Here is a 27,199-nt window from a genome sequence, read left to right as displayed (position 1 = left end):
TCTGGATAAAAGCATGTGCCCACCTCATCTCCAGTCAGGTTTAGCCCAGCTGGTTGTGTATTTTCTTTAAAAGCATCACTTCATCCTACGGAGGTGCAAGCTGAGGCTCGGGGGTGGAAGAGACTTGCTGGTGAGGCTGGAGCTGGATCCTGAGAAGGAGCTGGAGCTAAGTCTCCTGACTCTCATCAGGAGCCCAAAAGCACAGCCAGCCAGCCAGCCCAGCCCCTGGCCTCTCTGAGCTGTGCCTTCGTGCATCAGGCAGGCCCCATCACTAACTGAGTGTCTTCCTTGCGTGTTTCAGTCAGAGAAGGCTACAAAGTGCGATCTGACGTGAACATCACGTTGGAGTTCCGTACCTCGTCGGAGAACGGTGTCCTCCTGGGGATCAGCAGCGCCAAAGTGGATGCCATTGGACTGGAGATTGTAGATGGAAAGGTGGACGCTTAATCTGGATGCCCCCCCACCCCCCGCCCACATCTCATCCCAGTGTCAGAGAGAGCAGTTGAGAAACAGTAGAAATATCTAAATCCAAATTTCTAATTATTCACTTTCATGGAATGGAGAAAAGATTCAGTTAATATTTTAAATTAGATAATCCTAAAAAAGGACTTCCCCAGTGACTCAGTGGTCTAGAATCTGCCTGCAATGCAGGAGACACAGGTTCAATCCCTGAGTCAGGAAGATCCTCTGGAGTAGGAAATAGCAACCCACTCCACTGTTCTTGCCTGGGAAATCCCATGGACAGAGGAGCCTGGTGGGCTACAGTCCAGGGGATCACTAAGAGTCAGACATGACTGAAGCCACTAAAGAACAACAGCAAAGCTTCACGTACAGCATAAGAAGTTGAAAATAGGATACTTAGTGTTTCCCTCCCACCTTCTGCAGGTCTCAGATTTTTTGTGCTACCACCTGGGGTAGTAGAGCATCCATTGTTTTTCAGGAGGGAGTTAGTAAATGTTCCTTCACAGGTGCTATCGCAACAGCTGTGAACCAGCTTTCTTAGTAGACCCATGGGCTCCTGTCATGATGAAAATACGACACTGATTTGAGGATGCATCACTAAGGTTGTGGCTCAGGCTTGCTCCCATGGCGGTGGCTGTGTTCCCTTCCAAAGCCTTGGGAATAGGCTAGCATCAGAATCCTTAGGACACTGTCTTACAAAACCACTGTTTGTTTTTCATAGGTTCAGTTCAGTTGCTCAGTCATATCTGACTCTTTGCGACCCCATGGACTGCAGCACGCCAGGCCTCCATGTCCATCACCAACTCCTAGAGTTTACTCAGACTCATGTCCATTGAGCCCGTGATGCCATCCAACCATCTCATCGTCTGTCGATCCCTTCTCCTCCCACCTTCAGTCTTTCCCAGCATCAAGGTCTTTTCAAATGAGTCAGTTCTTCACATCAGGTGGCCAGAGTATTGGAATTTCAGCTTCAACATCAGTCCTTCCAATGAATATTCAGGACTGATTTCCTTTAGGATGGACTGGTTGGATCTCCTTGCAGTCCAAGGGACTCTCAAGAGTCTTCTCCAACACCACAGTTCAAAAGCATCAATTCTTCAGTGGTCAGCTTTCTTCACAGTCCAACTCTCACATCCATACATGACCACTGGAAAAACCATAGCCTTGACTAGACAGACCTTTGTTGGCGAAGTAATGTCTCTGCTTTTTAATATGCTGTCTAGGTTGGTCATAACTTTCCTTCCAAGGAGTAAGCATCTTTTAATTTCATGACTGGCTGCAGTTACCATCTGTAGTGATTTTGGAGCCTGATAAAGTCTTCCACTGTTTCCCCACCTATTTCCCATGAAGTGATGGGACTGGATGCCATGATCTTTGTTTTCTGAATGTTGAGCTTTAAGCCAACATTTTCATAGGTAGCCCTCCCTGTTAGCAGAATGCTCTGATTTTATCCACTCTAAGAACATCGTGTGAATGGACTGTGTTCCTTGAATAGGGAAAAATTCACCGAGGTATTGGCTTGTGTCTCATTTGTTTAGCTCTTGTTTCACGTTAACAATGGTGCTGGGAGGATAACAGCCACGTACGAGCCCAAAGCTCCCAGTAGGCTCTGCGATGGGAGATGGCACACCCTTCAGGCAAACAAGAGCAAGCATCGAGTGGTTCTGATTGTCGACGGGAACGCGGTTCGAGCAGAAAGTCCACACACCCAGTCCACCTCCGCTGACACCAACGATCCCATTTATGTTGGCGGCTATCCTGGTGCGTGTGATGTGTACTCTGCTCACTTTTTGGGGGGCATTGCCTCTGGGGGAAGTCTTATTCAGGGGGATAAAGAATAAGGGTGAAGAAAGATACATGGTATGGGTGACAAATCCTTTGCCATTTTAGGTCTATTCCAATACCTAGGAATTTTTGGAAAAACCAAAATTATCTTCATATTTAAGTTGATCGGGGCTTCCCAGGTGGCACTAGTGGTTAAAAAACAAAACAAAAAACCTACCTGCTAACGTAAGAGATGCTGGTTCAATGCCTGGGTAGGGAAGATCCTCTGAAGGAGGGCATAGCAACCCACTCCAGTATTCTGGCCTGGAGAATCCCATGAACAGAGGAGCCTGGCGGACTACAGTCCACGGGGTCTGACAGAGTCAGACACGACTGAAGCCACTTAGCATGCATGCACGCGGAAGCTGATCATTGGGTAGCACTCTGAGAACATCGGGTATGGTGTATAGTAAGCTGGGTGACTTTACTGACAGAAATCTCAAATGATGCCCGGAAGTGGGAATCATTTTACGGGTCGGTAATCATTTTAGAGGACAAACGTGTCTTACGCTCTCACATTGCTTTTCAGATTCTCCAAGTAATTAACACAAATGTTAATAAGATAAAAATCCCTTTTATGACAAGTCACAACTATGCCTTAAAATTATTGTTAATAGTTTTCTATAAATGACGCTATCACTGAAGCCACTTATATGGAAAAATATTCTTCTGATCTTGATGTGGAAACCACAGACGGTTAGTTTTGTTTCTACTGCTCTTCTTATGTCGTTTAACACAACAAGATTTATTTTCTCTTCTTTCTAAACAGCTGATGTGAAGCAGAACTGCCTGAGCAGCCGGGCCTCCTTCCGGGGCTGTGTGCGGAGGCTCACTCTGACTAAGGGCCCACACGTGCAGTCCTTCGACTTGAGCACAGCTTTCGACCTGCAAGGAGTTTTCCCTCATTCCTGTCCTGGGACTGAGTCCTGAACTTTGGGGAATGCCTCGGTTGGGAACCATCGTTTATATTTTGAGAATTATTTTGTGAACTAAAATCTTTACAGTTCAGATTTCATTTCCAACTCAGGTCAGTGTTTCCAGAGAGAACGTTTTTGTTTATATTTAACTAAAACCATGTGTACAACAAATACCTCTATTAAATAGTTTAAAATGTAAATTGAAATCACTGGCTCTTTTAAGTTTTTTAAATGAAACTTTTGAAATGTTCTGTTGATCACCTGATAATACTTCATGTTTTGCATTTTAAACTTTTAAAAACTATCGTTATAGACTATCATAGATTAGAGTGGCTTATGAATACTTTCATGGGCTTTCCCTGTGGCTCAGTGGTAAAGAACCCACCTGCCAATGCAGGGAAAGAGAGTTCGATCCCTGGGTCGGGAAGATCCCCTGGAAAAGGGAATGGCAACGTACTCCAGTATTCTTGCTTGGGCAATCCCAGGGACAGAGGAGCCTGGCCGGCTACAGTCGATGGGGTTGAGAAAAGAGTCGGACATAACTTAGCAACTAAACAACAACATGAATACTTTCATTTCTTTATCAAGAATTTAAGCTCCAATTTCTACAATGAACAAGTAATACTGTTGGTTCTATTCCAGCAGAGGGCACCAACTGTTTGCCACATAAGCACGTTAAATAGACTCCAGCAAGTCAAAAAGCAAAGGGAACACGGGAAGACAGAGCCTGGTCTAGACAAAGCTTTGTTCTGAGAGGACCTAACCGAACAGAGCATTTTGCAAGATTAAAAACAGAAGTGGCATCATAACTAGATAGCTAGTTAGCCCTTACTGTTTTAACTGTTTTTAAGTGTACAGTTCTCTGCATGAGGTACATTCACGCTGTTGTACAACCGTCACCACCATCCAGTTCCAAGACTCACTCCATCTTGCAAAACAAGCTCTGTACCTATTAAATACTAATTCCCAGCTGCCCTCTCTCCCCAGCTCCTGGCATCCACCATTTTTCTTCCTGTGTGCATGGGTCTGACGACTTGAGTCACTGGAATCATTCAGCATTGGTCGGTCTGTGACTGGCTTATTTTTCATGGCATAAGGTCCTGTAGGATCATCCACGATGGAGTATGTGTTAGTGTCCTTCCTTTCTTAAGGCTGAGTAATTTCCATATTTTAAATTTATTTTTTATTGAAGGATAATTGCTTTACAGAACTTTATTGTTTTCTGTCAGACCTCAACATGAATCAGCCATAGGTATACATAAATCCCCTCCCTTTTGAATCTCCCTCCCAGCTCCCTCCCCACACCACCCCTCTCGGTTGATACAGAACCCCTGTTTGAGTTCCCTGAGCCATACAGCAAATTCCCATTGGCAATCTATTTTACATATGGTAATGTAAGTTTCCGTGTTGCTCTCTCCATACATCTCACTCTCTCCTCCCCTCTCCCCATGTCCATAAGTCTATTCTCTATGTCTGTTTCTCCATTGCTGCCCTGAAAATAAATTCTTCAGAACCGTTTTTCTAGATTCCATGTATGTGCGTTGGAATATGATATTTACCTTTCTCTTTCTGACTCACTTCACTCTGTATAATAGATTCTAGGTTCATCCACCTCATTAGAATTGACTCAAATGCATTCCTTTTTATGGCTGAGTAATATTCCATTGTGTATATGGACCACAACTTCTTTATCCATTCATCTGTCAGTGGGCGTCTAGGTTGCTTCCATGTTCTAGCTATTATAAATAGTGCTGCAATGAACAATGGGATAGATGTGTATTTTTCAACCCTGTTTTCTTCAGGGTATATGCCTAAATGAAAGAAAGAAAGTAAAGTTACTCAGTCACATCTGACTGTTTGCAACCCCATGGACTGTAGCCTACCAGGCTCCTCCATCCATGAGATTTTCCAGGCAATCGTACTGGAATGGGTTACCATTTCCTTCTCCAGGTAATCTTCCCAACCCAGGGATCAAACCCAGGCCTCCTGCATTGTAGATAGATGCTTTACCGTCTGAGCCACCAGGGTATATGCCTAGGAGTGGGATTGATTGCTGAGTTGTATGGTGGTTTTATTCTTAGTTTTTTAAGGACTCTCCGTACCAACTTGCATAGTGACTGTATCAATTTACATTCCCACTAACAATGCAAGAGCATTCCCTTTTCTCCACACCCTCTCCAGCATTTATTGTTTGTCGACTCATATACCATATTTTTGTTTATTCATTCATCCATCAATGAACATGGGGTTCCTTCTACCTTTTGGCTATTGTGGATAATGCTCCTGCGAATATGAGCATACAAATAGTTCTCGGAGTCCCTAATTTCACCATTTTAGGGTAGAGACCCAGAAGTGGAGTTACTGGATCACACAGTAAGTCTATTTTTAATTTTTTGAGGAACCTCCATATGTTTTTCCCCATAGTATCCAGTGCAATTTTTAAGCTTCAGTTTTCCACCTGTAAAATGTGGTTATGCCAACAACCGCAAAAAGATCTATATTTGGAAATATTATTAAAATTGATGTAGAGAACATCTGAATAAACCAATAACATCGACCTTAGTGAAATTTAATCTTCAGTCACATTTGCCAGCAGAATGTACAAAAATCAGTTGGTTTAAAGACATGCTTTATTAAACATCAGGAACAAGAATAAAAAAACTAACCAATGCATTTAACACAGCTGGTATAACCTTTCTGAGAGGCCTGATTTATATAACACCTTATTCATTTTCCTGTATTGTCTGTCTGTGCCACCACCTCTAAGAGGATGCATCGTAATTAGGAATGATACACTCGTGGCTGGATATGGAACAACCACATCCAACACAGGCTTGGGAATTAAGGGCCAATTTAGTGTCCAAATCAGAAATTGCAATGAAAATGATTAAATGCTCTGTTAGAAATGCTGGACCAGAAGGCACATGTATTCTCACCTTAGAACACTATAAATCAAGGGCTAAATTGTGGTACCAAGTGAAAGACAGATCTGGGAAGGTTGACAGAGGCAGCTGGAACTGGGCTTTGCAGAATACACAGTAGTAGCAGCCAGCGTACTAAGTGCTTTCCTAAGCACAGGCTTCCCTGCTGGCTCGGACAGTAAAGAATCTGCCTGCAATGCGAGAGATTGCAAGGTTTGATCCCTGCATCTGGAAGATCCCCTGGAGAAGGGAATGGCTACTCGCTCCAGTATTCTTGCCTGGAGAATCCCCGTGGACAGAGGAGCCTGGTGGGCTATAGTCTATTGGGTTGCAAAGAATCAGACATGACAGCAATGAACACTTCTTATGCAAGGTGGTGTTCAAAGCTAGAGGGGCAGTATGGAGGCATGACACATGGGTCCAAGCCGCCCCGCTGAAGGAAAGCGGACTGATGGGAATATTAGGAGGTGGGCAGGGGGACGAGCAGGTGGAGAGAGAACAGAGGGGATTGGGTCTAACCTTGGAGAGTGCAACACTTAAGCTGGTAGGAAGGAGACTGGATGCCATGCCTTATGAAGCATCTGAGCTTTCCATTAGGAGCGTGTTGTGATGAAATGGTGCATTTGAAATCATAAGCTAGCTGGAAAGGGCAGCCTGAGTCTGCCAGTTGAGCAGCACTGATTGAGTGGCAACCGATTCCACGGCAGGGATAAAGACAAGAGAATTGTATAGGAATGTTGGAGGCTCCAGCAACGCGTTAGCTTTAGGCAGTAAAAGATTATGAGACTCAAGCAGGGAGCTTGGACAATGAGAATGGCAGTTCCACAGATAGGCGGTAAACACAAGCTCTGAATGTATTGAATTTGAGAGACTGGTGAGACAGTCTGAAGGTAGGTGTTTCAACTGGCTGGCTGGATTATGGACTGGCCTGGGACTCTTCTCACAATGCAAGCTGTGTTGTTTATCTATCAAACAGTATTTGTCTTTCTCTGTCTGACTTATTTCACTAAGCATAATACCCTCTAATTCCACTCATGCTGTGCAAAGGGCAGGTTTTCCTTCTTTTTCAACGGCTGAATAGTTTTGCGTTGGGGTTTCCCTGGTGGCTCAGATGGTAAAGAATCTGCCTGTAATGCGGGAGACCTGGGTTTGATCCCTGGGATGGGAAGATCCCCTGGAGGAGGCATGGCAACCCACTCTAGTATTCTTGCTTGGAGAATCCCATAGACAGAGGAGCCTGGCGAGCTATGGTCCATAGGGTGACAAAGAATTGGCTATGATGGCGACTAAGCACAGCACAGTATTGCGCTGTATATATATCAGTTCAGTTCAGTTCAGTTCAGTTGCTCAGTCGTGTCCGACTCTGTGATCCCATGGACTGCAGCACGCCAGGCCTCCCTGTCCATCACCAACTCCCAGAGCCTACTCAAACTCATGCCCATTTACTCGGTGATGCCATCCAACCATCTCATCCTCTGTTTTCCCCTTCTCCTCCTCCCTCAATCTTTCCCAGCATCAGGATCTTTTCCAGTGAGTCAGATCTTTGCATCAGGTGGCCAAAGTATTGGAGTTTCAGCTTCAACATCAGTCCTTCCAATGAACACCCAGGACTGATCTCCTTTAGGATGGACTGGTTGGATCTCCTTGCAGTCCAAGGGACTCTCAAGAGTCTTCTCCAACACCACAGTTCAAAAGCATCAATTCTTCAGCACTCAGCTTTCTTTATAGTCTAACTCTCACATCCATACATGATTACTGGAAAAACCATAGCCTTGACTAGACGGACCTTTGTTGGCAAAGTAATGTCTCTGCTTTTGAATATGCTGTCTAGGTTGGTCATAACTTTCCTTCCAAGGAGTAAGTGTCTTTTAATTTCATGGCTGCAATCACCATCTGCAATGATTTTGGAGCCCCCAAAAATAAAGTCAGCCTCTATTTTCACTGTTTCCCCATCTATTTGCCATGAAGTGATGGGACCTGATGCCTTGATCTTTGTTTTCTGAATGTTGAGCTTTAAGCCAACTTTTTCATTCTCCTCTTTCACTTTCATCAAGAGGCTCTTTAGTTCTTCTTCACTTTCTGCCATAAGGGTGGTGTCATCTGCATATCTGAGGTTATTGATATTTCTCCTGGCAATCTTGATTCCAGCTTGTGTTTTTCCCAGTCCAGCGTTTCTCATGATGTACTCTGCATATAAGTTAAATAAGCAGAGTGACAATATACAGCCGTGACGTACTCCTTTTCCTATTTGGAACCAGTCTGTTGTTCCATGTCCCGTTATAACTGTTGCTTCCTGACTTGCATACAGATTTCTCAAAAAGCAGGTCAAGTGGTCTGGTATTCTCATCTCTTTCAGAATTTTCCACAGTTTATTGTGATCTGGTATTCTCATCTCTTTCAGAATTTTCCACAGTTTATTGTGATCCACACAGTCGAAGGCTTTGGCATAGTCAATAAAGCAGAAATAGATGTTTTTCTGGAACTCTCTTTTTCAATGATCCAGCGGATGTTGGTGACTTGATCTCTGGTTCCTCTGCCTTTTAAAATCCAGCTTGAACATCTGGAAGTTCATGGTTCACGTATTGCTTAAGCCTGGCTTGGAGAATTTTGAGCATTACTTTAATAGTGTGTGAGATGAGTGCAGTTGTGTGGTAGTTTGAGCATTCTTTGGCATTGCCTTTCTTAGGGATTGGAGTGAAAACTGATCTGTTCCCATCCTGTGGCCACTGCTGAGTTTCCGAAATTTGTTGGCATGTTGAGTGCAGCACTTTCACAGAATCCTCTTTTAGGATTTGAAATAGCTCAGCTGGGATTCTATCACCTCCACTAGCTTTGTTCGTAGTGATGCTTTCTAAGGGCCACTTGACTTCACATTCCAGGATGTCTGGCTCTAGGTGAGTGATCACACCATCATGATTATCTGGGTCGTGAAGATCTTTTTTGTATAGTTCTTCTGTGTATTCTTGCCACCTCTTCTTAACATCTTCTGCTTCTATTAGGTCCATACCATTTCTGTCCTTTATTGAGCCCGTCTTTGCATGAAATATTCCCTTGGTGTCTCTAATTTTCTTGAAGAGATCTCTAGTCTTTCCCATTCTATTGTTTGCCTCTATTTCTTTGCATTGATCTCTGAGGAAGGCTTTCTTATCTGTCCTTGCTATTCTTTGGAAATCTGCACTCAAGTGGATGTATCTTTCATTTTCTCCTTTGCTTTTTGCTTCTCTTGTTTTCACAGCTATTTGTAAGGCCTCCTCAGACAGCTATTTTGCTTTTTTGCATTTCTTTTTCTTGGAGATGGTCTTGATCCCTGTCTCCTATACAATGTCATGAATCTTCATCCATAGTTCATCAGGCACTCTGTCTATCAGATCTAGTCCCTTAAATCTATTTCTCACTTCCACTGTACAATCGTTAGGGATTTGATTTAGGTCATATTTGAATGGTCTAGTGGTTTTCCCTACTTTCTTCAATTTAAGTCTGAATTTGGCAATAAGGAGCTCATGATCTGAGCCACAGTCAGCTCCCAGTCTTGTTTTTGCTGACTGTATAGCGCTTCTCCATCTTTGGCTGCAAAGAATATAAGCAATCTGATTTTGGTGTTGACCATCTGGTGATGTCCATGTGTAGAGTCTTTTCTTTTGTTGGTGGAAGAGAGTGTTTGCTATGACCAGTGCATTCTCTTGGCAAAACTCTATTAGCCTTTGCCCTGCTTCATTCTGTACTCCAAGGCCTAATTTGCCTGTTACTCCAAGTGTTTCTTGACTTCCTACTTTTTACTTTTTTTACTTTCCCATTTTTAACTTTTTCTGTATCTTGGATATTATAAATGATCGTTATATTGCAATGCTGTAGAGGAGTGCGTATATCTTTTCAAATTAGTGGTTTTGGTTTTAGTGGTTCTTATTTATGCTCATTTCCCCCCTCAGACAGCATGTGTGTCTCAACAATCTAATTGGCCCACAACTCCTGTAAGGGCTACATTGTGTCAGATATTTCTTGGGCATTTCTCTCAAAGCTAACATAATTAGGGCCTATGGGAGATTATTAGTAGATAATTGTTGAGCTGAATATTAGTTTGTCATTTTTTCTAAAAATACCTCAGCAGTGTAGCTCTTCATATAAATTTCAAAAGTTCTTTGCAAACGTAATTCCTCTGAGCCATCTAATAAGCATAAAACAAATGGCGGAGTAAGCCTCTTTTGCAAGATATTCCCAAAAGAAGTTCTATAGGCTTAACAGTTTTCATAATATGTAGTGAAATGTTAAGCATAATATACTCTGATATGCCAAAAATATCAGGATTTTTTTTTCAAACGGTGACAAAGGCATAGCTCATGTTCCTTTCAAACTCTTTCAGTGTCCAGCAAAGGGACCCATTGCTGCTGTCTGAAGCAAGGACTTGAGTAAAAACATAATGGAGAGAATTTTTTTCTGAGTAACAAAATTTAGAAATGATACTTTCTTCTCAGATTATATGGAGTGTGTAATAATTATAAAGTATTACAACACAAACTCCATCTTCAATATTGAAAAGCTGTGGTTTCTGTTTACATAATTAGAAGAATTTCATAAACATGAAAGAGTAAAGTTTATGGCAGTTTGTTTTAGCCCGAACCGTTATAAGCATCCAGCATTTCATCAATAATTTAATTTTTAGCATGTGTCCAAAATCCAAATGTGATTGTCTGTTATGAATAAAAAGACAGTAAAAGCTTTGATAAAAATGGAAGAGCATTGCGCTGTGTCCCCATTAGGTGGTCAGAAGAGGAGATTTAGGGAAAGAACGTCAGTCAGTCGAGCAGATGGGAGCTTGTGAAGTACAGACACAGCAGAGGTTACAATGGGGCCTTTGCAACCAGCCTAGAAAGGTAAACAGGATTTAGGTGTGGTGAGGAAGTCAGTGGGGCTTCCCGAGTGGCTCAGTGGGTAAAGATTCTGTGCAATGCAGGCAATGTAGGAGACTTGGGTTCGATCCCTGGGTTGGGAAAATTCCCCTGGAGGAGGAAATGGCAACCCATTCCAGTATTCTTGCCTGGAGAATCCCATGGACAGAGAAGCCTGTGTGTGATTTAAATGTAATTGTGTGTTCTTGAAGTTTGATTAAATTGATCATGGAGTTTAAGAAGAAATATGAGTGAGAAGGGCAAGAAGTAGAAAATCATCTGGCACGTTAACACTCACTAAGTCCGGCTGGAAAAAAATGTTCAAACTTGGAAAACTGCGAAAGTCTCTCAGTCTTCTAGGTGAGATCAGAAGTAAACTGAAGAAAGCACTTCTTAACAGGCTAACCTAAGAGAGAATACTTTTTCCTCCTTTCACTGTTATATTAGAATTGAGTAATGTTGGGAGTGGGGAGAAAGGAGAGGAATCCTGAACTGACAAAGTGAGAAGGCAAATCAATGAATTATTGCTGACTCTTATAGCAGTTCCCAAAGTCAACTGAAAGGTATGCATCCATGTGTGTGTTTTAATTGCTATAACCAACAGAAAATGGGAGAGAACTTATGGTCTGAACACAACCTAGTCAATTTCTTACCAAAATCCAAAACATCAACAATTCCTCAGTGACTTATAATAGGACCCAGAATCTATAGCACATTCACAATATCCAGGATACGATTCAAAATCTTTCTACACACATCCAACCAGGAAAATAGGACCAATTCTCAAGGGGAAAAGATGCCAACCTCAAAATGAAATTATTAGACAAAGACCTCAAAGCAGTGATTATATCTATGCTACATAAGGTCAGAGTAAACACATTTGAAATGAATGTAATGACAAAAAAAAAATTCTCAGCAGATAAATGGAAAATAGAAAAAGGAAGCAACTGAAAATTACTGAACTGAAAAATATAATATCAGAAGTGAAAAAAAAATCACTGGATGGACTCAAGATCAGAATGCAGATAATAAAGGAAAGGTTGAGTAAACCTGAAAACAAAATAATGAAAATTATTCAGCAAATTAAATAGAGATGAAAGGCTGAAAAATAAACACAAAAACAACACACCAGTGTCAGGTAGATAACTTCTAAACTCTAACATAGAATAACAGGAGTCCCATATGGAGAAGAGAGAGAGGCTGGAACAAAAAAAATTTTTTTGCATTAAGACATGGCTGCAGATGCCCCTGGTATGCTGGGCCATCTCCCAAGAGGGAGGCCAGGACTATGTCTAGCAGTGCTACCCAAGGTGACATGCAGGAGAACACAAAATGGGAAAACTCCCTTGCCTGCCCCACCCCGCCCCACCTACTTTTCAGTTCAGTTCAGTTCAGTTCATTTGCTCAGTCGTGTCCGACTCTTTGCGACCCCATGAATCGCAGCACGCCAGGCCTCCCTGTCCATCACCAACTCCCGGAGTTCACTCAGACTCATGTCCATCAAATCAGTGATGCCAGCCATCTCATCCTCTGTCGTCCCCTTCTCCTCCTGCCCCCAATCCCTCCCAGCGTCAGGGTCTTTTCCAATGAGTCAACTCTTCGCATGAGGGGGCCAAAGTACTGGAGTTTCAGCTTCAGCATCATTCCCTCCAAAGAAATCCCAGGGCTGATCTCCTTCAGAATGGACTGGTTGGATCTCCTTGCAGTCCAAGGGACTCTCAAGAGTCTTCTCCAACACCACAGTTCAAAAGCATCAATTCTTTGGCGCTCAGCTTTCTTCACAGTCCAACTCTCACATCCATACATGACCACTGGAAAAACCATTTTTAAAAGTATGAAAGCTGATTTTTGTCTGAGAAACATTGTTGAGAGATTAGCCTTCTTGGGGCCTGAAGTTTGTTAAGGTGGCTCAAGCTCTCCAGCAAGCCATCCTGGCAGTTGGGGGCCATTATCTCCAAAGAGCACGTTGAACCCTGAGTCACTTTGCAAGGAGACTGTGCTTTTGTTGTTATTTCCTGAAGGTTGCAAGGCACCTGTCCAGTGACCTTACCCAACTGGGTGATTTCTCAAGAATTGTGGCAATAATCAGAAGCCCTCTCTAGGCATCAAATGTAGCAGAAATTTCCTCTCCTTTGACGCTTCCATCACTGCAGGCAGATCAGACGAGGGTTCCTTCTCTCTGGCATTTCATCCCCACTTTATATTACTGAAGCTGCTTTGATAATTCTTCTTACAGAACCTGGGGCTTGTGACTTCAGATCATTAGTGCTCCAGAGAGGAACCCTGGCCCAGTGGTTCCATTCATCTGGGACCCCAGGGAAGGCTTAAGTAAAACTTCTTTTCCCCTATCATGTCCCAACAGGCTATGGGTCCAAGGACTCCAGAAACCTCTGTGAACCATTTCTGTTACTGCTACTGTCCAGTGTTGGCTATGATGCGACCCCTGGAATCCCAGCCACGACCCACTCAAGAGATGAGGTGGCATGCGCTCCTTCACACCGACCTTGGAGTCATTGACTGGGGAACCGTGGGGGCTCTGGCCTCCTGGGAAGTTTCACAGGAAGACTCAGTCTCCTTCTGGGAATATCTCCAGTGAAAATCATCATTTTTGCACAGGAGATATTGACTGTCCTTCTGGGCGGCCTCACAATTTAAATGTCATCCCCACATTTCCTGCTGGGTACCACTTTCCAGGCATGGGCAGCAGGGGTGAGGCCTAGCTGTTTCCTAGGGTCCAGTCCCGGGGAAACTGGGGCACACGTGTGGGAACCCAAGCTCAGAGCCTAGGCCTGAGTGTATGTCGCTGTTGTTTTTTTTTTTTTTTTTACAGGTTCATTGAGGTGTCACTGACATATGATAAACTTGATAGCACATATTAATATTTAAAGCGTACAGCATGATGACCTTGATTGTATGTATCCATCCTCATAATCATCACCTCATTCAGGATAAAGAACACACCCACTACCCCTGAAGTTTCCCCCTGCCCCTTTGCAGCCCCTCCCGCCTACTCCTCCCTGAAACACCTCACACACTGCTACAAAGTTGAAGACAAAAACAGGAAACAGGAAAGCGACTCTACCCATTGGGCAAGTCGGCGGTAACTCCGACTCCAAAACAAGGTAAGGAAATTATAAGACAATTACAGGCCAATTTTTCTTTTGGACCTAGATGTGAAAATCTTCAATAAAATGCTGGTTAGTTGAATTCCTCAATTAGGGGGAAAAAATATGACCAATTACAATTGCACCCCAGACTCCCCTCCTTTTTAAAAAATTCTCCTGTGTGTTATATATTTTTCACCGAATCTTTGTTCATTTTCGTTTTCCTTCCAATTTCCCTGCAGTAGTCAATTTGGCTGATACTCTCATTTTATCCTGACATTGCCCAAGCAGCTTGACTGTTTTCTCCTAAGCTCCTGGAGGGGAAATGTGTCCTGGAGGAAGAAAGGATGCTGGTGGGTGGCAATCACCCAGATTTCAAAATGAAAGGAGCAGAGGAGGAGGGAGGTTGTGTTCAATTCCAGTTTTCTTAAGTCCTTTTATTGCTTGTCAATATTGTGAATGGGTCTCAAGAAATACCACTAAAGGACCTGGTATAACTGGTATAACGTTGTGTCAAAGCTCCAGAATACAAAGGCTGCTTCTTTGATCCTGAGGTTAGGGCCCAACAATTCGGGTTTCTAGGGTAAGGCATTCATTTTCTATTCCCTCAGTGTGTGCAGCTATTCCCTCAGTCTGGGCAGCTGTCTTTAACACGACTCACGGTATTGAGGACATGACACATGGTGAAAAGTCGAACATCCATTTATCAACAAATATTTATCAGTTAAGTGTGAACTCTATTAAGTGTGAACAGTTTGTGAAGATGAAAATGAAGACAACGCTCTATTAAAATTGTTTGCATCAAGAAGCACACGTGTACCTTGTTTGCTATGTGTATGCTCAGTCGTGTGCAAGTCTTTGCAACCCCATGGACTGTAGCCCACCAGGCTCCTCTGTCCATGGGATTTCCCAGGCAGGAGTACTGGAGTGGGTTGCCATTTCCTACTCTAGTTAAAACACTATAAAAGCAAGGGCTGTGTTGGGGTGCAGTGGGGTAGAAAGGGATGAGAAGGCTTTAAGATCTTTGCAGGATCTGTCATGGCAGCACTTGAGGAATGACAGCCCAGCTTGCAAAGTGCTTTCACTGTGGTAAGGGGAAGGGTGGAGATGGGGTGGGTGGGGCGTGGGCACAGCTGTCCTAAGTTGCCTATGGAAACAAAGGGGCCCCAGTGTGGAGTACCAGGAAAGCCTGCCAAGTGGGCTGGGCCTTCTCATGGAGAATCCAGAAAGCTACCTCATGCCCGTCTCTAGCCAATCCCACAAGAGGCCACCACTGTGGTGTCTGTGGCCACGTAAGGTAGGTGTGTGATTGATTATCCTTGTACTATTCTACCAGTTTTGCAAAGTGGTTCTCCCATTTCACACGCCCACCAGCAATGAAAATGCCAGTTACTAACAGGGATATTCTTGTGTTTACATAGTGCTATTACACTGTAGTTTAATTATCATTTTCCTGAGGGCTGATAGTGTTGAGTACCTTGCCAGGTATGGCGACCATTTCTATACTTTGGCAGAATGTTAGTTCAAGTCTTTCGGCCATTTAAAAACATGAGTTGTCTTTTATTTTTAAGTATTTGCTGCGTCAGGTCTCAGTTGCAGCACGTGGGGTCTTCATTGGGTCACGCAGGGTCTTTTCTTGCAGTGCATGGACTCTCCAGTTGTGGCGCTCTAGCTTAGTTGCTCTGCAGCATTTGGGATCTTAGTTCCCGAACCAGGGATCGAACCTGCGTCCCTCGCAATGTGGCTTCCTAACCACTGGGGAAGTACCCGCCTCCTCCCACTTTTTTCTTTTTTACTCTTGAGCTTTGGCAGTGTATGTTAAGAGTTCTTTACATAGCCTGGGTGTCACATGTGCATTTGACACACACACACACACACAATTTTCTCTCAATATGTGGCTTGCCTTTTCATTAACGGTTGTTGTTCCGTTGCTCAGTCGTGTCCAACTCTTTGCAACCCCATGGCTTGCAGCACGCCAGGCTTCCCTTTTGTTCACTGTCTCCCAGAGTTTGCTCAAACTCATGTTCATTGAGTCGACGATGCCATCCAACCATCTTCATTCTCTGTCTCCCCCTTCTCTTCCTGCCCTCAATCTTTCCCCGCACCAGGGTCTTTCCTAATGAGTCGGCTCTTCGCATCAGGTGGCCAAAATAATGATATATTTGCTTAAAACCTTGTGGATCCAGATGATCAATTATCTCCTTCTATGGCTAAGTGTTTGCTGTCCCATTGTACTGTGATGTGGTGAGGGTTACGTGGTAGAAAAGCCTGTTCCCAGTTTGTCATCTGAGTACATGGAGCCAAGAACCACAGCAAAGCCCACTGCTGTGCCGTAATAAACACGTTGTACAAATGCAGAGCAACTGCTGAGAATGAACTGTTACGGCATTAAAGTTCATGAATAAGATGACAATGTGTAGAGTCCACATGTGATTATTAGTTGATAAAACTCAGATGAACCTTTGCCGATGGCCCCCCCTCCCCCAAGATCTGTCTGGCCTGTCAGGAAAGGTGTCATTTCTTGCTGGGAAGATGAGACAAGCAGATCTGGGGGCCCCCCAGCACCCCAGGAACTCCAGATTCTTTTCCATCTGCTCGTGTGCTCTGCTGTCAAAGCCTATTTGGCAGAGATCTTTGGAACTGAGCTAATGTACTTCGTCACTTGTTAACAGCCAGCCAGATTCCACATTGATCTAGTCGAAGAGATGGCAGCTGGGCTCAGGCAGGGTGAGAACCTTCCAGGACGGCCAGCAGAGAGAGCACACACTCCCCAGTCGAGAGCCATGGGAAGGGAGAGTCCTCGGAGCAACTAACCGGGGGCCTGGGATGACAGCTTCATCAACCATGGAGCATGAAACGTGGATTTAATCTGCATCCCCCCAGTGGCACACGATGCTGAGCATTTTAAACACGTGGTTACTGGCGATTTATTTCCTTTCGTGAAGCATCTATTCAAGTCTTCCCCCATTTAAAGAAATTAGGTTGCCCGCCTTTTTTTTTTTTTTTAATGAGTTCTTAATATAGCCTGAATATCAGTCCTTTGTTAAATATATGCTTTACAATTATATTTTTCCCAACCTGATTTTTATATAATAATCTTGTACGCCATGACCTTGCTAAATCATCTTATTAGTCCTAATAGTTGAAGATACCTTAGGCTTTTGTATATAAATGACCATATTATTTGCAGATGGAGACTATTTTATCTCTTCTAATCTTTATGCCTTTTTATTGCTATTTTTCTTGCCTTTGGTATATGGTAAAATATTAAGTATAAAAAAATCATGAATGAGTCAAATATTCTTTTCTGTATCTATTGAAACTATATATATATTATAAAAAGCACATATTAAAAGGCAGTAACTCAAACAAGTTTAGTAAATAGCTTTGCACAAACATCCACCATTACCCCAGTGCCTATAACATCACTATTTATGATAGATGGCAGAGACTGGGCTCAAAACACAAACCTTCTGACTTTAAGGCTCTTTTTCTTTCACCAGCACCATGGTGTTTTCGGACTAGTTGAACATAAGAAATCTTATGATAATGCTTTTGGTTTTTTCCTCTTTATTTTTATGAATAAAATGCAACATACATATTATACTTGGCAATGAAGCTGACAGGATAAAAGAACATTAACTCTTGAGATGGGAGACAACATAAAAAACTGGCATCCTAGGGACAACATGACTTTTCAATCAAATCACATCATTTCCAAGAACAGCTGGAAAATACCTGAAAGAAAAGATGTCATTTTAAAATTAAGGTAGTGTGTGTATGCGTACAACTGTTGAAAAGTGTCTGAAACATTTTAATCCATGTCATATTATTTTTTATTAAGTGACATGTTTATGAAAAAAAAAAAAACCAAACAAACAAACAGCTAAAAGTGCCAGACAGAAAATAGAAACTACAGAGCCCCAGAATATATATTCCTTTCACATGTGTAATACATTTCTGTAAAACAGTTGAAATATGTTTGATAGAAAGAAGGGGCACTTTAATCTCACGTGACTTTCAGTCAAGTGCAATGTGGGGAAAACAGTTGAAAATGCATGAAATTTGATGAAGTAAATTCCTACATTTGAAAACCTGTGACTCCACTTGGTTAAACACACGAGACGACGACTAAAGGACAGATTCTCTCAGCCTCTACAACACACATCACAATTACAGAGTATTTTTGGTTTTAAAGCTTTTGCTAAAAATATTTTACATCATTAAATGCATATTATTAAATGTACATTGAAAGCTAACTGAAGTGACTTAAATAATAAGATCAGGGACCATTTGTAACAAAAATTGTTAACGTCTGTCATTTTTCCCCCTCCAGGAAAGACAAGTGAGGTAGTTTATACTGTATATACATTGTAAAGAGATTAATATTCCAGTTTGTTCAAAGATCTCCCCTTGAACTCACTGAATTCACTGTTCAGTCTCCTGAAGAATCATATCCTCAAGGGAGTTGTTTAGCAAAGGAATCTTCTTTTATAGACTGGAGGCAAGAAGGAGCCCGTTCTAGGGTTTTTTTCTGAATAAGCATTCCTAAAACGTTAACTTTTTCTAACGCTCTCCTAGATGTCATTTTCCTAACTGCACACCAAGAGCACATGGGACAAGGTGAGGTGGAAGCTTCCAAGAACGGAATTTAGAAGCCCAGGGTGTGACTCTTGGTTGCAGACACACTATTCATGTCTGCCTTAACACTATTCGTTTTTACAGATGACTGTAACTATTGCAAAAACAACTCTTCATAAGGCAAAGATCGTTTTCTCAACACTTAGGTGACTAGCATTTTTGAGTTTTAGTTGTACGGGTTTGTTTATTCATTAAGAATAAACTTAAGTTTAAAAAAAGTAATAAAATCAGTAAAAAGAACTTTTTTAACCTCAGAAAAATTAGTTTGTGTCTGTCTACCAGAAATTCTTCTCTGATCAGTTAGTTAATTCTATGACTAAGAAGTCAAGTTACATCCAATATATTGGTACTGACATGGGCTTCCATATTTTATAGTTATTTTAAAGTTGTCACACACCCTTGAAGGCAGTGAAGTGATTAAGATTATTGACTGGGCTGAGCCTTTGATATCTAAATGGTGTCACATCTTACCCACATCAAAGGATAAGAAATTCAGAAACTTGTTAGCCGTTTATTTAAAACTAATGACTAATGGGGTAAATCTTAAAACTTTTAGAAGTCTTCCACCAGTACTAATGTGTTTTCAGTCAAAAGAAATAAAAATTCTGAAATGAAAAATTAAAAATAAAAATTGGCTAGGTCGGTGAATTTTCTAAACACAACAGAATTTATTCTAAAGGAAATTCAGTTCGAAAAACCAGTTATTGTTTTAATATATACACAGAAGTCTAAGGCACCTAATTTGAAGAACTTCCTTGTATGTGTGCATCAGTTACAGCCATCTTTTGTCTTGGAACTTAGCAACTAATACACGGAGTAAAATGCTTACTCCTGTTGTTTGAATTGCAAGAATGATAACTGCATTTTCTTAGACCCTCAAAGTTCATTATGCAAACTCACATGCTGTCAGTTAGCCATACGTTGAAAACTGATGAAATATAGGAATAAATATAAACCAAGAGAATGCATGTTTTTCTTCCACTGGGTGTTCAAGCAAAGGAAATAAAAACTCTCAAATAAACAAAATGAATGGATATTAGCTCTCCACAAAAATGTAACAAAGCTCCAATGGCCGGGAACGTTGAATATAAATCAAGGTTTTATAGATATCAAGGCATAATGAGCATGGAAAAGATTTCTTCTATAATATAGGCTTAAATTATCATCACATTATGTTCTGAGACTTGGTAAGAAGATAAAGGGCTTCCCAGGTGGCACTAGTGGTAAAGAACCCACCTACCAATGCAAGTAGATAAAATGTTTTCTGCATTTGTGAGCAACTTTGTCTATTGTTTGAACTGCAAGGGAGAGTCATTTGGATGTTAAATTTCATTAAAACTCACATAAGCTCGTCAAAATCTCAAGCTGTAGATTCTAATCCAAAGCACACATGTGGGATAAGTGAGACCTTTATCCCCGTTTCTCCATGCTGCAGTCCCCAGAGGAAAGGCAGGGCTCCCTGATCCCTCAGCACATGTCAGATCTGCTCTCAGAATCGTGGAGAACTGTGCTTTCTCACCAACTGCAGGCCTGGAAAAATGGCTCTGTGGGCTTCTGGAAGCGAGGCAGTTTTCAGGTCACCCAACATGCATCTGATTCTAAAGCCTGATCCTAATCCACGGGGCCTGGCCAAGTCTATGATGGATGAACACAAACAAAATCTGTTTTTATAGCATAGGAAGTCTGGATGGAATGGTATTTTTCAGCACTCTTGGATAAAGAGCATTGGGATAAAGGCAGTTCTGCATTTGAACACTGGGGCTGCAGAAGTGATTATCTACAGTCATGAAACTTAAAAAATGATCTGTTTGGGGAGGAAAGACAATCTGGGCCTGGCACATGGAGAGCTATTCACTGAGCACCATCATCATGATGAGAAACAGAAGCTCCAGGACTGCTGACTACACTGAACGTTACGGAAGCACAAGAAAATCCTTTGTAAATCTGACCTTAACTATGTGTTCATAACAGAGTAAGCTTTACAAGTATCCGTTTTCAATAGTCCATGATGAGAAATGTTCACTTGCACCAGAAAGCAGACAGTCACAGCATGCTACAGCATACGTAACAATACAGTGGTCTGCAGACAGAAGTTCCTCCTCCTCCAATTCAGGAGCAAGCCAGAGCATCAATACTGTATGTGTGACTTTGGAAACAGATTCTCTTTGGAAAGGAGATCTAAATTACTGTTCAGAGAAGAAATTTTTTTTCCTGGCATTCTTGTCCAAAAAGGTCAAAATATATATATATATATATAAAACATAGGTATAAAAAAGTCTCTTCCACCTCTTGTGTTTGGCAGCATTTGCTATATCGAGAAGTGCCTCTTATCCTCAGGTGTAAAGACCAAGCTCATTTCTGTTGTGAGTCAAAGTATCAGAAATGATGAGAGCTCCATATTCTATGCTGGCCTTTCTTCTGGAAGGATCACACCCTCTTTCCTTCACTCTTAACCAAGGAACCACCATGAGACGGCTTCAGCTCAGATGGTCAACCAGCTCCTCTTCCACGATTCATGCTGGCAATTCCAGGAGACACCAGTTGGGCTGAGAAACACCGAGAGGGCCTAGGGACAGACATGTCAGAAGCTTGTTTTTTCCCTACTGAATGTAGGACTCCTTGGTGTGTAATACATGATAGCTGCCATCTTGGGGGGTGATTTCAAACACTCTGTTGGGGTTTAATCACCCATTCTGCCTGGGGATTCACATGATAAACATCCAATATATAAGCATCCGGATCCAAGCAGTGCTGTCCTAAAAGAAATGAAAATCGGAGAATGTTTTCAAAAGGCCACTCTTCTGTGCATGGGCCTATTTGTGTGTATGGGTGTTGCAAGTCTCAAATAAGGCCAATATCATTCTCTCAGCCAAAAGCAGATTCAGTTTAAAGTTTCCAGCACAGCCAACCTACCTTCCTTCCCTCTTTATTTCTTTCTGACTGTGAAGTACTCCAAATAAACCCCATGTGACACTGTGGAAAAAAACAGACTAAGCCCAGGAAAACTGCTCCCCAGATTCCACACCAATTAGAACAACATGGCAAGAACCTGTTTCAGGCATCTACTCATTTATCTGATGATGATCACTGATGATCATTTATGAGATAATACATGTCCTCTAGATTTTTTTTTTAACAGATAGTACCTTGACCAGGACTAAGGATGAACATGAAATTTTATTTTAGGAGTGGTCATTTCATTTCTCTCCTGTGGGCAGAAGATCTGGAATAACAACAGAGAGGGGCAAATGCATTTGAAAATTCTTATGTACAGTGTGTTTGAAATGTGCACTAAAGTCTCAAAAAAATACCAAGATTACATTGCTTGCTTGACTCATTCATTCAGTTTCAAGTATTTCTTGAGCCATTATGGTGTTGAGCATTATTCTAAGGGCGAGGCCACAGCAATGCATCAGACACGTAAAAATATCTGCCCTCTTGCTTATGTTCTGAAAGTGGTAAAAGGCAACTAGCAAATAAGAAAGTATGATGGGAAGTGAGCCCGATGATGATAAGGATGTGAGAGAACAAGAAAGCCAGGAAGGCAGAAAGAGGGTCCCATCCAGGAAGCTCTCAGTGAGAAGCTGATACAGCAGCAAACACCTGCCAGGTGAGGGAGTGAGGAGAGGGCCATCTGAGGGAGGGTGCTCTGCGCCCAAGTCAGAGCAGAGGCGAAGGCCCAGGACAAGATGCGCTGGTGACCAGGCGTGAAGGTGGGTGTCGAGGTGAGTCTGGACGTTAACCTGAGAGACGGCGGCACCCAGATACCTCCAGAGCAGGGAGACAGACGAGCTCACCACGGAGACAAGTGCAGAGAGAACCATCCCCCGCACTCAGAGGGTGAGAGGATGAGGAGTAACAGGCAGAGGACACGCAGAAGGAGCAGCCTGTGAAGCGGGGCTGGAGGGCGGGGGAGCCAGGCGCCCAGGGGCCCTGGACACCGAAGGAAGAGGGCACTGTTTTCAAAGGAGGGAAGGATCAACTCGGGTGATTATGAAGACAGAAGGAAGCCCTGCATTTCACACCTGAGAGTCCTCTGGTGACCTGGACGAAAGAGCAATTCTGGTGAAGTGTCGAGGGGTAAAGCCTGAGTGGAGCGGCTTCAGGAGAGAAGGAGGGGGAGAGACTGGAGCACAGACGACCAGTTCAAGGAGCCGCCGTTGCAGAGAAATGGGAGTTGACTGGAAGGTGTCGAGAGAGTTGTGTGGAGATGGGCGGAGTTACAGAAATGTTTATGCAGAGAGAAATGGTGGGCTTGGGAGGGGAATGCTGACCACAGAGGGGACGATGACCACAGCCCTCATCAGCAGGAGGGACGCGCCGGCCACGAACAGGAGCATGAGGATTTCATCCCAACCATGAGGGGCAAGAGGGAGCTAAGGGCACACGCGCGGGGACGGAATTTTCTTTTTATTCCTTCCCGTCCCCTCAGGGGAAGAGGATGAACCTGGACTGAGAGCTGAACAGCGAACTTCAACCAAAAGGATGGCAAGACTCTGGAAGCGCCACAGCTTTTCCTTTCATTTGCCCGAATCTCCAGAGACACTCTAACTTTCAGAGTCATCTTTAAAGACTCAGAAACCTACTCCACGTCAACTACAATATTTACATGTAAAATTTGAAAATATTTTAGGAACACTTTTTTAGGAAAGTTACACTATTCTTATGTGAAATTTAAAAAAAAAAACAGACACTTTGATTTTGATTTTATATCTAAGAAACTTGTAAAATATGCTTTTATTAACACAGTTGTTCAGTGGCTCAGTCGTGTCTGACTCTTTGCGACCCCATTGGACTGCAGCACACCAGGCTTCCCTGTCCTTCACTATCTCCCAGAATTTGCTCAAACTCATGTCCACTGAGTCAGTGATGCCATCCTACCATCTCTTATTAACACGATAATAGCATCCTGTTTCCTTTAGAGCATTACTCAGAGTAATCAGTAGATTACTCAGTTTCTCCGCTCCAGGAGATGGTGAAGGACAGGGAAGCCTGGCGTGCTGCAGTCTATGGGCTCACAAAGAGTGGGACACGACTTAGTGACGGAACAACAACAGAGTAATCAGAGCCTGTAGGAGTAAAAATCACCAACAAATGCTTACCTATATTACCTCCGATTTCATATAGCCTTTGGTTCTGGATCTTAATGCATTCTGATGAACCATGACTGAGAAAAGAAGAAAGCGATATAATTTCAACCCTCTTCAGAGATTCTGAGGTAAACCTGTGGATTAAGTACCATAGCAGCAAACAATTCATTCTGCCTTGAGTGGAATACACCCCCCAAATTATGCTGATGACTGAAGGGAGGATAAAAGCTTTTTTTGGTCTGTTTGACACAGCGAAGTGTCTGAGGCAGAGAGGAAGAAGGATGCAGCTGGGCTCCACAGCTGCCCCGGCCTTTCCATCCACGACTGTCACACTGTCAGCTCCACTCGAGAGGGGACACTGTTGCTGGCATGTCAAGGCTGGCCAAGGAGCAGCTGGGGGCTTCACACTGCCTTGTCGTGGGCCGCCATTACTCTCAGTTCAAAGGCAGTCCAGCCTCATTTCCGCAGTTGTCAAAAATCGGATGGGGCTCTCTCCTTAGCCCATGCCACATTTCTAAGCCTGCCCAGGGCTTTGCAAACTAAGGCTGACTTTGTTGTATGTCTCTGCCTGATAACGAAAGCAAGTTGGAGCAAATAATTGGCCAATTTTAATTTTCCACCCTGGACAAGGCTGCCAGGATAGAAGAGTCTGAAAAGGCCACTGCTGAGCTCCGGTTCCTTGAACTGTCAGCCTGGTTACTTACAGACATGGTTACAGACTATCCTCTCTCTCCCCTGTGAGGGAGAAGGATATGCACCCTCTTTGTTTAATTAAACATTTTATTTGAGATAGTTGTAGATCTGTATGTATGTGGATATAAGAAAATATACAGACACATCCTGTGTACTTCTTCCCATCTTGCAATGTCTGAGTGCAATGTCACAAGAGAAGGGCCCCATGGATTCAATCAAGCTACAGTGTTTCCTTCCCCACGTGGTCCCCCTAGTTCCCACTGATAGCCCCACACCCGCCCTTGTCCTTATCCTCCAACATTTACCATGACTTAATGTTCTTTAGGGTGACTTAAGGCAGACATGGCTCAGACAGTAAAGAATCTGCCTGCAATGCAGGAGACCTGGGTTTGACCCCTGGGTCAGGAAGATCCCCTGGAGAAGGGAATGGCAATCCACTCCATTATTCTTACCTGGAGAATTCTACGGACAGAGGAGCCTGGCGGGCTACAATCCATGGGGTCACAAAGAGTCGGACATGACTGAGCAACTAACATCTTCACACTTTCAAGGTGGTCATGCAAAAATATTTTGTCAACATCACTCTGATCCTAAGGTTCATTGATAGTAGGTTTTATGACGTTCACTCCACTACATAAACTGTACTTGTTACAATCATGTTAAAGCCCAGTGGAGCCTGGAATAACAATATTCCTGGAAATCTATCAAGATATATAAAAAGTAACTTGCTAAAATTTTTATCCAAATAAAAAGTAAAGCTCAATGAGTAAATGAAGCCACCAACACAGAAAATCTACCTATTTAAGAATCTCAATTGTAGAAGTTCCTTGGGAAAAAAAAAGCTTTTGTTATTGACAATTCTACGGTATATTTCTTTCTCTACTTTTGATTCTTCAGTTACTGGTGAAGTCCTTAAAGTAACAGGCTCTAATTTTTCGAAAAGGTCACATTTTCAAATAAAAGATTTGCTCATCAGATAAAAGCCCATCTGCCTTACAGAGACTCTCACATCTACTTACCTGTTCTCACACTGAAATTTCGCCAGTATGTCTTTGACTTTGGTTTGACTGTTGAGTTGAATGGCCATGGACACCTTGGAGAGAAGGGGCGCGTGGACCCTTATGACGCCCTCTGGCACGTCGGACTGCCAGGGAGGAAAAAGGCAGCACGTTCTGTCAAACTCAGCGATTGCACTTAAGAGACGCGGAAATCAGTGGCGTTCCAAAAGAGGGAAACGTGGGAACATGACGGGGCATGAGCCAGAACAGAACACTGCTTCCTTTCTTACAGGAGATTCGCTAATGACCAAACTTAACCTGGGGTTTTACTTTTGTTACAGGCTTAGGTCTCACTATAACGCCTTAAAGTCACAAGAGAGGGGGCTTCCCTGGTGGTCTGGTGGCCAAGACTCTGCGCTCCCAATGCTGAGGGCCCACATTCGATCCTTGGTCAGGGAACTGGATCCCACCTGCTGCAACTGAAGATCCCGTGTGCTCCAATGAAGACTAAGAGCCTGCATGCCACCGCTAAGACCCAGTGCAGCCAGATAAACAGATGGATATTTTTTATAAGTCACGAGGGAAGTGAGACTGGATTGTGACAGAGATCTAATGTTTCTATCCGTGCATTTTCTTGCACAATGTCCTGAATAGGCCTACTTGAAGCAGGATTCTGTATTTCAATTTTTTTAAGAAAGTCAACCTTCTGAAAATTTAAGGATCTATTTGAAAATGTGCCTTTCAAATATACCTGTTTCTTTAGTCAGCAGCAATGAATGGTCATCCCAAATTACATTCCAGATGGGCACCGAACTCGACCCCTCAAAGTGTGCTAGGAACACTGTGAAGGACGGGGTGTGGATGGCTGGGAAGGGTGTGTGGCTCTCATGGGCCCTGGGACCTCAGAGCTCCCGTCTGCATGAAATATTCAAAGAATGGTGCTATCTACTGGACAGTAAAGTCTGTTCTGTTCTAACTGGATGGAAAATTCCCATTGTCTCAAAATTTTGAGTGTTTTAAATATTAATTATCTATTTAGAGATGGACAGAAATAAATAAATTTCTATCTGAGGATCTGGCTATACCTCAGGTAATTGTTTTAAATAATCTGTGCATTATCAAAGGATGGTATTGTTGATGTAGAAGGTTCATGTGAATTGACTCACTCTATCCCCTAGAGGAAATATGGGTTGAATTGTGTCCTCCTAACCCCATCAAATACATAGAAGTTCTAAGCCCCAGGACCTCAAAATGTGACCTTGTGGGAAACAGGAGTACAATGTGCCCTTAATCCAAGGACCGGTATACTCCAGTGACTGGCCACTGTACTGCAGTGACCGCTGTCCTTATAAGAGGAGAACACACACACACGTGCACACACTCACACGCACGCAGGGTGAATGCCAAGTGAGGACAGAAGCAGAGGTTGGATGATGCCTCATCCACAGCTAAAGAAGGCCCAGGACTCCCGGCATCGCTGAAAGCTAAGAATGACGTCAGAATCACATCCTCCTTTCACAGCCTTCAGAAGGAACCAACCAAACAACACCTTGGTTTCGGAGTTTCAGCCTCCAGAACTGTGGGAAAGTAAACTCTATCACTTCAATCCACCCTGTTTGTGGCACTGTTACTGCAGCAACTAGGAAACTATTTTTAAAGGGTCAAT

At 42.9% G+C, this 27,199-nt stretch overlaps 2 protein-coding genes across 15 annotated transcripts in view; one reads left to right on the top strand and one right to left on the bottom strand.

The window, feature by feature from the left end:
- LAMA1 (laminin subunit alpha 1) overlaps positions 1-3,409 on the top strand; it is a 124,279-nt gene extending 120,870 nt beyond the window's left edge. For both annotated transcript variants that reach the window (XM_042239145.2, XM_027961074.3), the window contains exons 61-63: positions 302-435; positions 2,001-2,223; positions 3,056-3,409. In XM_042239145.2, coding sequence (XP_042095079.1) covers positions 302-435; positions 2,001-2,223; positions 3,056-3,216 — 518 coding nt within the window. In that variant the 3' untranslated portion in view covers positions 3,217-3,409. The remainder of the gene's footprint in view (positions 1-301; positions 436-2,000; positions 2,224-3,055) is intronic.
- Positions 3,410-17,664: 14,255 nt separating this feature from the next.
- Positions 17,665-27,199, bottom strand: part of ARHGAP28 (Rho GTPase activating protein 28) — a 142,370-nt gene continuing 132,835 nt past the window's right edge. For 12 of the 13 annotated variants that reach the window (XM_027960992.3, XM_042239677.2, XM_027960995.3 and 9 more), the window contains 3 exons: positions 25,555-25,679; positions 23,855-23,919; positions 17,665-21,508 (listed from right to left, as the gene is read on the bottom strand). In XM_027960992.3, coding sequence (XP_027816793.1) covers positions 21,414-21,508; positions 23,855-23,919; positions 25,555-25,679 — 285 coding nt within the window. In that variant the 3' untranslated portion in view covers positions 17,665-21,413. Of the gene's footprint in view, positions 21,726-23,854; positions 23,920-25,554; positions 25,680-27,199 lie in introns of all 13 variants that reach the window. The other variant, XM_027960993.3, reaches the window with a different exon arrangement.

Source organism: Ovis aries, chromosome 23 (genome assembly GCF_016772045.2).
Source record: "Ovis aries strain OAR_USU_Benz2616 breed Rambouillet chromosome 23, ARS-UI_Ramb_v3.0, whole genome shotgun sequence".
In the NCBI taxonomy this organism is placed as follows: Eukaryota; Metazoa; Chordata; class Mammalia; order Artiodactyla; family Bovidae; genus Ovis; species Ovis aries.
The sequence above is the reverse complement of the archived record's forward strand: the minus strand, read 5'-3'. Positions and strand labels throughout refer to the sequence as shown.